This window comes from Ailuropoda melanoleuca, chromosome 1 (genome assembly GCF_002007445.2).
Source record: "Ailuropoda melanoleuca isolate Jingjing chromosome 1, ASM200744v2, whole genome shotgun sequence".
NCBI lineage: Eukaryota > Metazoa > Chordata > Mammalia > Carnivora > Ursidae > Ailuropoda > Ailuropoda melanoleuca.
Window position 1 is genome coordinate 58,503,894 of NC_048218.1, and position 14,061 is coordinate 58,517,954.

The 14,061-nt window shown below is 39.7% G+C and overlaps 1 protein-coding gene and 1 pseudogene across 3 annotated transcripts in view; both read left to right on the forward strand.

The window, feature by feature from the left end:
- Positions 1-7,178, forward strand: part of GAP43 (growth associated protein 43) — a 163,159-nt gene extending 155,981 nt beyond the window's left edge. For all 3 annotated transcript variants that reach the window (XM_034658825.1, XM_034658833.1, XM_034658838.1), the window contains exon 3: positions 6,478-7,178. In XM_034658825.1, the coding sequence (XP_034514716.1) occupies positions 6,478-6,566 (89 nt within the window). In that variant the 3' untranslated portion in view covers positions 6,567-7,178. The remainder of the gene's footprint in view (positions 1-6,477) is intronic.
- Positions 7,179-8,267: 1,089 nt separating this feature from the next.
- Positions 8,268-9,725, forward strand: LOC109490074 (annotated as a pseudogene).
- Positions 9,726-14,061: the final 4,336 nt, after the last annotated feature.

Consider the following 14,061-nt stretch of genomic DNA (forward strand, 5'->3'; position numbering starts at 1 on the left):
GTTTGGCATGCGTCTTTCAAGGACCACTGTGACATCATCCATCTGGGTCCCCTTACTCTTTTAAGGCCACCACCACGCTGTTTCAAGTGCATACAGAAATGACTTCCATCTTTCTTTCTGTTTTAATGCGGTCTTGCTCTTTCCTAGGAATGGTGGTTGTGGATCAAGAATGTGAAAACTACCCGGGTTTTCCATATTTTGAAACTTACGTGGCTTATTAAAGATACTCGACTTTGCAAATCCAGGAGAAATGATGCCCTTTGGGCTGAGTTCTTCCTGTCGAGCTATGACTTTTTCCTTTACCGCTCCTTCTCCCACAAACAAAACACATGACAGTAATTACCGTCATATAAATATGCTAGTGATTACTGGCATATAAATTCCAGGAAAGTAGAGATTCTTACTTCGTCTTTGCATTGCTGTAGCGCCACTGCTGTGTTTGCAATGTGTAGAATGGTGTGTGGCTCACAGTGAGGCTCAGGACCTTTCACTGAATAAATGAATGCATGAATGAATGAATGAACACATTTTTTCTTCCTTTTTTTAGTGTCTTCAGCTCTAGAACATCAAGAATACATGACTTTACTGTCTGTGATGTTAATTTTCTTCTTAACACAGATATGGTAAAATTCATGGAGACCCCAAATGAACATGATCATTTCTAAGAAGTCTTTGGGTCTGAAAGAAGTAATGGTTTGGTCAAGGCTAAAACACCAATGCCAGAGAAGTTTACAGTTCTTTACCAGATGCGAACATCATCCGTCATCTGTTCAAATTGACTACATATAATTTTTGAGAATTTAAATATTTAATATATTTAATATCAATGATTATAAACAATTGCCCAATTTCATTTTTTTTCAAACAACAACTTTTTCCCCCTTTAGACCAGACTGCTAAAATGCATTTTCAGTTTTTGGTTTGGGGTTTTGTTTGTTTGTTTGTTTGTTTTGGGGGAATACATTCTGCCTCATAATAAAACTGAGTTTATGAGGTTGATTTCCCTTGGTGAAGACTGATTTGGGGGAGACCCATTGCTAGGCAGCGAATAGTAATGTCTCTTAATGAGAATAAGTTCACTGGTCACCTGAAATACCTGTGATTCCTGTGAATAACCTGTGATTCTTTTAATCTTGCTTTTACAATAATGTCTTAACCATAATACTAGGTTCCCATGTTTAATATGAGCAAAAATGCTCTTCAAAGCTAACCCAAAAAAGAGAAAGCATTTTCTGCCCTTGGACTTGCTGGATTTCAGCAATCACATGAGCAACTCCAGGCTTTCCTTGTTTGCTAGCTCTGGGCCCATTTACTTCCATTTGCTGTTCTGTGTCACTGGGTACTAAGAATCCCATTCAATCTTTAGCTTCCACAGCCTCTTCTTAAGCAGTAACTGTCTTAGAGGGAGGTTGATCTCTAGATGGGGAATGTGACTATTTACCCTAATTGGATCATGATAATTGGAGTGACCAGCTGGCCTCAGCCATTCATCTATCTCTGACACTCACCATAGTGATCAAAGTTCTTGCACAAACTACTAAAGATTACATATTAACTCATCTCTAGCATTTACAATTATGTAATTAGTGCCAGAGAGTGCCAAGACCAGATTTCATGTTATTCAAGACTAATCAAGATTCTTCCCTCCATTCTGAGCTGGTTTTATTAAGGCCAGTTTTGGGGCTTTGTAGGCTGCAGGCATAGGTGCCCATGGACCCCCCACTCTAGTTCCCACTCTGGGCCTTCCCATCCTTCTTGGGCAAAGATAATGGCAGGAGGGCCGTGGCGGGGGGAGGGGAGGCGATCTAAAATAGAAGCTGCCTAGATGTCTCTGTCCTAGGATGAAATTGACTGCTGCTATTGACAAACAGTTCAGCCTTAGGTGAGCTGCTTCTTCTCGCTGTACCTCAGCTTCCCTAGCTATGAGATGGGATGATTAAAGAGCTGCAGTGATTCAATGACATGTCACAAGTACGTGTAAACTGCTCTGAGTGAGCGTAGAGTAAGTGCACAGCTATGTTAGCTACAGCTGAACACTTTCTACAGCTGGTCAGGAAAGTCGTAATTCGTGGTTCTTTCCAGGCAGCGAGGCTGCTGAATGGAACACGTAAGAAACTGTAGATATACAAGCATATGGTCAACATGACTTATTAATTACAATGACTTGTCTAGAGTTGACGTCAGAAGGAGAAGGAACAAGTTCGCAATATCCAGAAGTTCTCTCTGGCATTCAGGCTCAAATGGACCCATTTATACATAGCTCGTGTTCTGTTTCCAATAACTTCCCCTTTGTCTAAGGTTAAAACCTTGCCTAAGCTCGTGCACAGTCTCCCCTCAAAGTGAATCTAGCTATTGCAGGTGTGTGCTCCACATCTGATTACTGTTTCCTTCATTTGCATGTAAGTTTATTTTAGTTTGTTTGTTTCTGTTTTTGTGTAGGTCCTAAGAAATATTATTATGAGTTCTTAGTTTGCTTTACTTTTGTGGTTGTAGAAGATTCTCACTTTAGGTTGTTTCCTTCCTTCATATTTTTTCTCCCCATAATTTCCTGGTGGCCTATAAAAATTTTGCTGAATCCACTGACTTGGCACATTTTATTTCTACCATCTAATCATCCCTTCTTCTAACACAAATATGACCCCTTTTTTCATTATTTAGTCATAGAATGTAAATAAAATGTTTAAAAAACTCCTCTCATCTCACATAAAATATAATATATATATAATTGTATGTATTCAGTTAAATTGAGTTCCAGCAAACTGACTGACCTATTCCCTTTTTTAGTCAACTAATTGAACTTCATCAGTTTTAATTTTATGGTTTTTATTTTAAATTTTGGAGCCAACGATTTGTTTTTAATCGTAGAAGTTTTGTAGGTCACTAAAAACCTGTGGACCCTAGCTACTTGCTTCTAATGCTGAGTTGATAAAACTGATTTGATCTTGACCTCCTCTGGTTAAGTTTGGCCATCTGATACAATGGGGAAACCAAGATTAGTAGAACTTCTAGGTTTTAGTCCTGGCTAGGTCATGAGAAAAGCATATGATTTAGGGAAATACCTGGACTTCTGTTTCCTCACCTATAAAGTGAGGATATCCATTCATTCTTCCATTCAACAAATGTTTACTGAGGGCCCTTTCTGCACTAGGTTCTGTGCTAGACACAGGGGAGTTCAAAGTTGCATAAAATGATATTGTTGTTACCCTTGAAGAGTTATGTTTAGTGACTAGGTGTTCTTTGAGGCCCCTCTCCCTGCCAACATTCTAATGATTATGGATTTCATCGTCTGTTAAAGGTATATTGTTGAAAGGCTTAAGCGAGAGCAAGACTATTTACTGGTTTTTTTCACCTCTTCTTCTTAATATCTAGAATGTCTGACACATTGCAGGTGCTCAATAACAACTTATTGAACAAGTAAATGAGTAAATAATTATATTTCAAATACTTTGAAGCTCTTAAAGGAAAGAATGTGTAGATATTGAAGCTCTTTTAATAGGGAGTGGATAGCAGCACTTCCTGTCACAATAAACAGGTGCATGCCAGTATCACCCTTTCTCCTGGGGCGCAGGTGAAGGGCAACCAAAGCAAGTATGGGAATTTGGGAGAATTTAACCTGATTCCACTTCAAAGGGAGGACAGAAAGTGTGGCTGCTTCTCAGGATTCCTTGAATCTTTGTTCTTTTGTTTTCCCTTTTGGAATGTTGTTCTTTTATTCCACAAACAAACAGTTCTTCTCACCTTCCCTATCCTGCTTCTACCTTTTCTCTCAAGTTCCCTAATCTCCCTCAAAAACTACCTCATAGCTCCCAAGTTTTTATTTTAGAAAGAAAGGATTGAAGTCTTGTCTTATTCCTACAACTGAAACTTCTATATGCTTCTGGCCTCTTTAAATCAATGTTCTGTTTCTTTTGTGGTTTGAAGAGGGCACTAAATACATTGTTCTCTGGGTGGTAAGGATAGTAAACCACCTTGGGCATACCTGTGGTATCCAAAGCTTTGGGCAGGGCTGGGGAACAAAGTAAATTCTCTAAAAGAATTCCAAATCGCTATAAATGAACCTCACTGAAATAAATCTGAGAATTTTCTTCTGGCAGAAAATCAGCTGATTCATTAATGCACCAAAGTTCTATAATCCATGAGGAACAGTGCTGGTACATTGAGTATTACAATGATCAGAACTGAGTTAGTCTTTTCATACAAAATTTTTTCCCAGAAAATATGATTGGTATGCCGATAATGGTCAACTTAGAAGGTTATAGCCTTAAAATATCTTTATGAGTAATGGTAGGTAACCTTACGGCTATAATTACATTTTGGAAATAACTTATGGTCAATGACAAATCCCCAAAATAAATCAGACTTAAAAACTTTGGTCAAAAATGAGTCATTTTAGGGGTGCCTGGGTGACTCAGTCTGTTGAGCATCCAACTCTTGATTTTGGCTCAGGTCATGATCTCAGGGTCCTGGGATAGAGCCCCACATTGGGTTCCCCACTCAGTGGGGAGTTTGCTTGTCTCTCTCTCCCTCTGCCCCTCCCCCCAGTTGCATTCTCTCTGTCTCCCAAATAAATAAATAAATCTTTAAAAAAATGAGTCATCATAGCATTAAAAGTATCCATCATAGCTGCTACCTTATTTACCAGGCCAGCCTCATTTGATTCTAAAAATCAAATCTATTTTCAAGGAAATAAGCATTTTCTGCTACTGAAAGATTTAAAAGAATATTATTAGATGCTTGTTTCAAAGAAAGAATTCCAAAAATGTATTTCCAGTGGTGGTCTTATTTGGATGTGCATGTTGGGCTTTATCTGAATATAAATATATAGCTGAATGATTTAAAAGAGACATACATTTATATGAACTCTTCTAATGGTCTCCTATAAGGCCCTAATTTCCCTAGTCTCAACATTTCTCAATTCTTAGAAAGGCTACTTGTGAAGTTGATCCTTGGCTGGCATCTAGCAACTTGGATTTTGAGAGGGTTCTCATCATTCCCTAACTAAGAGTCTTTACTGTGCCCAAACTCTTTTTGCAAACAATGTGGTTTATGCTGGACATCTGTTTTCCTTCTGGGAGTCTGGATTTGGTACATGCTACGTAGAGGGTGCCCATATGACCAGCCTCCAGTAAGAACTCGGTATTTGTAAGCTCAGGTGAGCTTCCCTAGTGGACAACATCTCATATATGTCACAGTTCATTGCTGGAGGAATTAAGCACATCCTGTATGACTCCATAGGGAAAAGACTCTTGGAAGCTTGTGCATAGTTTCCTCCAAACTTCACCCTGTGCAACTTTTCCCTTTGCTGATTTTGTTTTATATCCTTTCACTGTAGTAAAGCATAGCCATGAATAGGACTATATTCAGAGTATTGTGAGTCCCCCTAGCAAATTATTGAGCCTGGGGGTAGTCTGAGGGACACCCAACACAGGGAGATTAGATTACCAACACTGGTGTTATAGGGCAAAGGAATTCTCTTTCCACTATCTGGCATATTAGTAAACTGCCTGTAACATGAAATCAGTTGACTGAGTCTATCAGGAAACCAGGCAGAAGAGTTAGAAAATTTGCCTACTTCCTCAAGAAAAATTGTCCTTTAAAAAGATGTAGTCTTCCTTGCTAAGCAAAGCACATTGCCTTATGGATAAGTATATTCAGTTGGAATGTTCCTTGACTGCAAGAAACTTAAGAACTACTATGGTTTAGTTTAGAGGTTAGCTATTTGTCTCATTAAAAAAAAAAACATTCTGAGGAAAAGATATGTAGGAGTGGTAGGTCACTAAATGATAGTTTTTCCCCCATCTTCCTGCCCCACCATCCTTGGTGTATAGTTTTTGTCTGCGTGGTCACGAGATAACTGCTACACTAACAAGTGCTGATCGATGTCTCAGGGATCAGGAATGGCAGAAAGTCAAGGGCAACCACCTCCTCTGGGATCCTCCCCAGGGAATTCTGTCTCTATCTAATTGGCCGTCACTGTGTTACATGGACACCCCTAGCTTCAAGGAGATCTGGAAATTCAAGTATTTTACTTTCCAGTGTTTATAACACCACAGATTAGAGGTGAGAGAGTTGGAATGGCTGTTCAAGGATCCACGAAAACTATGTCACAATTAGCCTGACATTGATGGAAAAGAGATACAAGATTGTTGTTGATTCCTTATTTGAAGAGCCTAAGAATGGATATCTTAATTGCAAGGCTGAGAGATTAAAGACCATGGTAATTGTTGTTTAGTGGCTCCTTCCCCCAATATATAATTTTGTTCCTGAGCTCATCCATACCTGTCACTGAACAGCCTCCTGGAGGTAACATCTTCTGAACTTGGAAATTATATTACTGGGGTAGCAAAATCTCTTTTTATCTTAAATCTTTTATGAAATGGTATGAAAAGGAGAAATGCATTGCATTATCATATGAACAGATGAGATAAAATACTAATAACCCCCTCTTCCCCCTCCCCACCTTGTTTTCTTCCTCAGAAGCTGTAGATGAAACCAAACCTAAGGAAAGTGCCCGGCAGGATGAGGGTAAAGGAGAAGAACGTGAGGCGGACCAAGAACATGCCTGAACTTTAAGAAATGGCTTTCCACGTCCCCACCCTCCCCTCTCCTGAACCCTGTCTCTCCCCACCCTCTTCTCAACTCCACTCTGAAGTTTCCCTTCCTGTCCTGCTCACATCCGTGAGTCTGTCCTCTCCTACCCACTAGCCCTCTTTCTCTCTGTGTGGCAAACATTTAAAAAAAAAAAAAGCAGGAAAGATCCCAAGTCAAACAGTGTGGCTTAAACATTTTTTGTTTCTTGGTGTTGTTATGGCGAGTTTTTGGTAATGATGATCCAATCATTTTGGGAAATTCTTGCACTGTATCCAAGTTTTTTGATCTGGTGCGTGTGGCCCCGTGGGAGTCCACTTTCCTCTCTATCTCTCTCTGTTCCAAGTGTGTGTGCAATGTTCCATTCATCTGAGGAGTCCAAAATATCGAGTGAATTCAAAACCATTTTTCTTTTCCTCCTTTTAATGTGATGGAATGAACAAAAAGGAAAAAAATCAAAAACCCAGTTTGTTTTGAAAATAAATAAATAAACAAATAAATAAATAAAGCAAATGTGCCAATTAGCGTAACTTGCGGCTCTAAGGCTCCTTTTTCAATCTGAATATTAATAAATCATGAGAGTAATCAAACTCCAGTGGCTCTGTGTTTCTGTTCCACCTTCTCATTAGTTGATTTGACATATCAGGGTCTCACATTTCATCTTCTTTCTGGCCTCCCAGTCTGATATCAATGACCTTGATAAGGAAAAGATGGATGAAGCCTAAGACTCTGGTCAGGATCAATCGCTTTGGTCTTTGACGGGATTGTTGGGGACCGTATTAGTTTGCTGGGGCACTATAGCAAAGTACCCCAGCCCGGGTAACTTAACCAACATGGATTTATTTTCTCACAGTTTTGGAGACTCGAAGTCCGAAATCAAGGTGTTGGTAGGAAGGATTCCTTCTGAGGGTGAAGAAGGAAGGATGTGTTTCAGTCCTCTCTCCTCAAAGTATACATGGCCATCTTCTTCCTGTGTCTCTTCACATAACTAGTGGGTATCTGTATGTCCACATTGACGCTTTGTGCAAGGACACCAGCCTTATTGGATTAGGTCCCACCTTAATGACTTCATCTTAACTTTATTACCTTTGTCAAGACCCTATCTCCAAATAAGGTCGCATGTGGATTTGGGGAGGAGGGGCACAATTCAGCTCATGACAGGCACTAAGGCTTGCTTCTACTCAAATCACCTTATTTTCATGACTCTGGAGAATTATGCAGTGGAAAGTTATTCTAGGTTTTGCTAAATGGAATATTATAGAGACATACATAACTCTTAGAAAACCCCTGGCTTTTGTTTAGATGCTTTATTTTAATCCAAATATTGACATAATACATTGTATTTTCAGCTTCAGTAAGTTAATATTCCTATTGGACTTATCCCCACGCAAGGCAGCTGCCATATTCTCGAATGTTTATAATCATTGTTCCTGCAGTGGTGATACTATATAAAGAAACGGTGTACATTTAGCACATCCATCCTTTTCAAGTTTCCTCCTAGTTCCACTTTCTGAGCACTCTCTGTCAGAAGGTAAATAGTTCCCATGAGAAACAGTAATGTTACTAAATCTTGACATGTCTGTTGCTGTTCTTTTCCCTCTAAATTTCCTAAATCAATCCGTAGCAAATTCCTAACAAGTCCTACTCTGCCTTGACCCTGAGTCCCCCCGTAGACAGGCATGGCCAGTGGACTCCCTTCAGCTTCTTACACTCATCTTCACATAAAATTCCCTGGTAAGGAAAAGAAAATTGTGTCGAAGCCTTCACAATAATGAAGAGCATGGAAATAAGTGATTTTAGGAGGACCAACCTACGCCCTGGTAACTCTACTCAGCTCTGTGTGGAGCTAGTGCCTACTTAATAATTTGAAGAAAGCTGATGTCACATAAGGGATGAATCCTCACTGGATCAAGGGGTCTTTCCTCGTCACTGAGTGAAATTTTCATTGGGAGAAAGAGCCACACAGAAAAAGCTCAGAAAGCATCAGTGACACCCGGACAATTTAAGAGCTTTTTTTTTTTTTTAATTCATCTGAGTTAATGTGATTTCCACAGAAGACTTTGGAGCAAGGATGTGGGACTCAATCATAGTCTGATGAAGGTCTCAACAGGTGTGAGATAAGATGTTGCAGAAGGTCATCCATGGGTTGGAGTCATACTGACAGTATACTGTTTAGGCATTCTCTTTTATCCTGAAGTTTTTTTGGTAGGATAAATGCTTTCATTTCTCTCCCAAATCTATACTTAAAAGTAACATTCTTGTGACTTAGCATGGTTCAACTTCTTTTTCAAAGTATAATTCTAAACTTCTTCCAATGGATCCATGGTCACACTGAAAACAATAGCATTTTAAGTCTATGCTAATAGACACCATTTAGTGGTCTTACCGGTTGTGTCAAAGTTGGGATTTTGTTTTTTTACATGTGAATATTTATTTTTTGTTTTATGAACTCTTGGTTCTTTAGTAGAATTTTCAGGATGGGGGAGGACACATCAGAGAAGCTTGTAATAATCCTAAAAGATATACCAAGGATAATTGCAGTCCTCTGACTGACACTGACACAAAACAATGTGATTCAAACTTATACATAACACACACAAATTCAGGGTGATACTGGCTTGTATGGACCATTCAAGATACAGAAATAAATAGATTCTAAATTCTGGTCAGAAAGCAACATAATTTGTTCATTCTAAAATATACATCTGGAGTACTTCAATAAAAATTAAAACTAGGTTGGCCTTTCTCTTTCCCCCATCTTGGAACCTGTGGAGGCTTACTGGGAACAGGACTCCTAAAATGACAAATATGTCTGGAAGCCTGGTCCAAGGCTATTTTTTCTGGATATAAGCAGGGTCTGTGGAACCAGGGGAGCACACAGCTCTTCTTAAAATGGAAGGTGTTTATGCTCAAGGTGAAACTGAATTCTGTCTAGGCAAGAGATGTGCTTATGTGTACAAAGCAAAGAACAGCACAGTGACTCCTGGTGGCAAATCAACAAAACCAGAGCAATCTGGGGAAAAGTAACTCATGCTCACGGAAACAGTGGCAAGGTTTGTGCCAAATTCCAAAGCAACCTTCCTGCTAAAGCTACTGGCCACAGAATCCATGTGTTGCTGTACCTCTCAAGGATTTAAACTTACTGAAAAGTAAATAAATTAAGGTATAGATTTGTTCTCTTATATTTTTGTTAAAAAAAAAATTAGGGACACCTGGGTGGCTTGGTCAGTTAAGCATCCAGCTCTCGATTTCTGCTCAGGTCACGATCTCAGGGTCTTGAGATTGAGCCCTGAGTTGGGCTCCATGCTCAACTGGGAGTCTACTGGAGACTCTTTCTCTCCTTCTCCCTCTGCCCCTCCCCCAGCTTGTGTGCTCTCTCTCTCTCCCCCTCTCTCTCCCCCACAATCTCTTAAATAAATAAATTAATTAATTAAATCTTTTTTTAAAAATTAAAGCTAGGTTGAGGACAAGTAAAAAAGGCCTCAGCATCAACAGTTGCATTTTTCAAATAGTAATAAAACCATATTCTGGGCACTATTCCTAATATTCTACTGATAGCAAAACTATGGCCATGTCTACATGAAGTAGTCTTTTGATTGAGCTGTATTTTTTGGGTCTAAAATGTTCAGTCATGATGTAATACAATTCTTATCACTCTACTCACACTTTGCCCACCCTTCAATCTTTTTCCACCATCATCCATCCAGTGGCTTAGTTCAGGAATTTGGAAAGCAGGCTGGTATCTCTTTTCCTCATATAATATTTAATTATGAGCAAATTATGAGATAAAACTGTGCCTGCTGTTCTGACCAAAACTTCATTTTCCTTGGTCAGTTTTAGGTGTTCCAGAGGTCTTTTACAGTGGTCCCTGCCCATATTCAGCTCATAGAGACAGCAGGGAAGAATTCTCAAACTCTCTGTCTCAACTCCTAAGGAAATAGGCACGTTGGAGCTTTCAAAAATGCATTATTCCCAACATCAGCCAGCCCCAGAAAATCCAGTTTTGCAGTTGGCATGGAAGCCTGAGAAATAGGAAAATCAGATTAATGATTTCCATAGAGCATTATTGAGATCACCACAAATCCCATTAACTTTTTTTTAACCTTTCCATACATTGTCTGTTGTCATGGAAACACAGCTTCTGCTAAGCTGCCTATAAAAATAATTTAATGACTGGTGACCCTTCTAGCTAAATGTTAGCTAATAAGCATTAGAAATGTGGGCTTTCTTTATTTCAAAAAAACGAAACAAAATAATCCCCCCCCTCCGAAAACCCTCACCTAACTTTTTTCCTGGGGGATTAAAACTCATTCCTGCCTATCATGTAAGTAAGGCCTGCATCCACACCATCACCTCTTTCAGTCACATATTTACTCTGATATAATTGCAATTTTGTCCTGTTTCCCTGGAAAGAAATTCATCATCATCAGCAATGAGGGCAAGATTATAGCTTTGAGAATGATGAGTTACTAAATGCTCTTGGAGAATTCTATTAAAGTGGCAAACATATTTTGAGTGTACATTTTCCAGCAGATTGATTACTTGATTTGTTATTTTACAGGTATGTGTCATTGTTGGTAATTACAGCATATTTAGTGTTGCAGATGGTACCTTAATAAGTACCTTTCTGTTGAGGTGAGAGGCTTCTATACCAAGAAAAACATTTCTGGTTAACATTATATCACATGTGATGAGACTATGAAAGCACATGGGGTTGACAAAAGAATCTTAAAATAATTTTATTGTTTAATTACCCAAATAATACTGTTTCATTGTAGAGAGGTAAAAAATATAAATAAGAAAAGGAAGATAAAAATGCTCCAAGTTTTCTACCTACAGTTGAGAATTTTAACATTTAGAGGTATAGCTTTATATAGTCTGTCTGCTTCTCTGCCTTCTTCCCTTTCTATATACCATCTACTTATTTATTTATCTATACCTCTATGTATATGTAGATGTGTATTTAAAATGGGTTCATAATGCACATATTTTGTAAACTTTTCCACACGAGACAGACATTTTCATACAGATTGCTAAATGACGGACAGAGGACTTTAAAATTCATGGTTCCCATTGCTGCTTCCCAGCGCTTTATGGATGCCCGAGGTAAAGAGGAAAATGTGCAACTTATTAGAACATATACATATACGCTTATTAGAACATTATCCTATATTTTGAACCAGGTGGGAAGGCTAATAAATCTCTACAAAGACATGACTCCATACAAAGCCTAACATCAGTTGCCCAACCTGCTGGCACACCGTTGTCACCCCTCATAAACCCGCCCACGGGTGGCCATGGGTTGCTCTCCCTTGTCAGTCCAGGGAACGAGTGGTGATTGAAAAGAACTGATGTCATCGTGCAAAAATGCAGGGTTGCAGACATACAAACAGAAACCTGTCTTTATTTGAAATGTTGGTATTTTGTTTATTCCTAATTCATTTATCATTGCATTCATTTTGATTTTTCAAATAGCGCATTAAAATATTATTTATCTTAGTTACAGATTTTTTTGATGTGACCTTAAAGTTCGCTCTTGGGGCAAGCACCTCACTTGCCCCACCCTAATCCTGGCCTTGAGGCTCCCAAAGGGAATGCTAGAATTGTCGTTTTCTAAACAGACACTTTCTGCTGACTGGCAGCTGTGACTATGTGGGCTCTTTAGGGACACGCAGGGACTGTAGGGCTTGAGAGCTGGTGGGCAGATGAGGACTTCAGAATTAAATGTCTAATATTCCTAGGAAGTAAATAGAATTACTTTAAGAAATTTCCTTGCTTTCAAGAGAAGGTAGAGATGGTGAAACACGTGGACATAGGCAATATGGAGTTGGTTGGGACTGTGGCAAAATGAAGAATTCATGCCCTACTTAAACACTCTGGACATAAACTAAAAAAGTAAAGAAGAAGAACACTGGCCTGCCAAACCAAACCACCAGTTTGTGATGCCCGGTGGGCTTCACCACCCCTCACAGCTGCATTGGCTTGGGAAGTGTGAGGCCGTGAAACTAGACTTGGTCACTTCAAAACTGGTGTTGGTGAAGAAGCTGATCAACCAGGGCCTCTTAGAACCTGGAGCTAATGATTACTAAGTGTTGCGAGAACTAAGTGCTCCTTTATTAACTCACCATGAGTACAAATATATGTTTTAACTGTAGATAAGAAGATGACTATTTCACTTTATACTTAGGGATAAAAAAGAAGGTATCCCTCTTGTTTGGAATTTTTTATATTTATTTTTATTTTATTTATTTTTTATTATATCATGTTAGTCACCATACAATACTTCATTAGTTTTTGATAGTGTTCCATGATTCATGGTTTGCGTATAACACCCAGTGCTCCCTGCAATACGTGCCCTCCTTAATACCCATCACCGGGCTAGCCCATCTCCCCATCCCCCTTCCCTCTGAAACCCTGAGTTTATTTGAAACGATAGTCTCTCATGGTTCGTCTCCCCCTCAGATTTCCCCCTTCATTTTTCCCTTCCTTCTCCTAATGTCCTCCATGCAATTCCTTATGTTCCATATATAAGTGAAACAATATGATCATTGTCTTTCTCTGCTTGACTTATTTCACTTAGCATAATCCCCTCCAGTTCCATCCATTTCGATGCAAATGGTAGGTATTCATCCTTTCTGATGGCTGAGTAATATTTAATTGTATGTACGGACCATACCTTCTTTATCCTTTCGTCCACCACAGTGGTAGAATTCTGCTTTTTAAAAAATTTCCTGGGGCGCCTGGGTGGCACAGCGGTTAAGCGTCTGCCTTCGGCTCAGGGCGTGATCCCAGCATTATGGGATTGAGCCCCACATCAGGCTCTTCTGCTATGAGCCTGCTTCTTCCTCTCCCACTCCCCCTGCTTGTGTTCCCTCTCTCGCTGGCTGTCTCTATCTCTGTCGAATAAATAAATAAAATCTTAAAAAAAAAATTATAAAATATTTCCTTTCCACCGTGTTGGAAAAAGAAGATGCAGGGTAAAAACAAAAAGAGGAATTTGGCATCCATCTGTCCTTGTTTTCTTACCCTCCAGAGCCCTTCCCTTGACCTTGAGTAAGTAGAGGTGGTGAAGAGCCCGGAGACGCTGGGGTGTTCAGTGAGCACGGGGGAAAGCCGAGCGGCAGCCAGAGGAGACAGCACCTGCGCACTGAGTCACCTCCACCCCAGGAGGCTAGGCAGCCTCTGCCCTTTCCATGCGAGGTCACCAACAGTGCTCTGCAGTGCTGCCCTTGCTGACTCTCTGACCTCGTACCAGCCTGGGCCTATGAATCCTGCCTTCCTCCCCCCACCCCCTGCTGATGTAGCCCACCCTGTTTGTGCAGACGACTCCTGCCAGACTATAAACCACTTAGGTGTGTAATTCTTGTCCTACTCAGTTTTATACTCTGGTTACTTGAATGTCTGAAAATAGCAAGTGAGTATCAAGTAAATACTTCAGGAACACATGAATGGGTGAATGAATAAATGAATGGA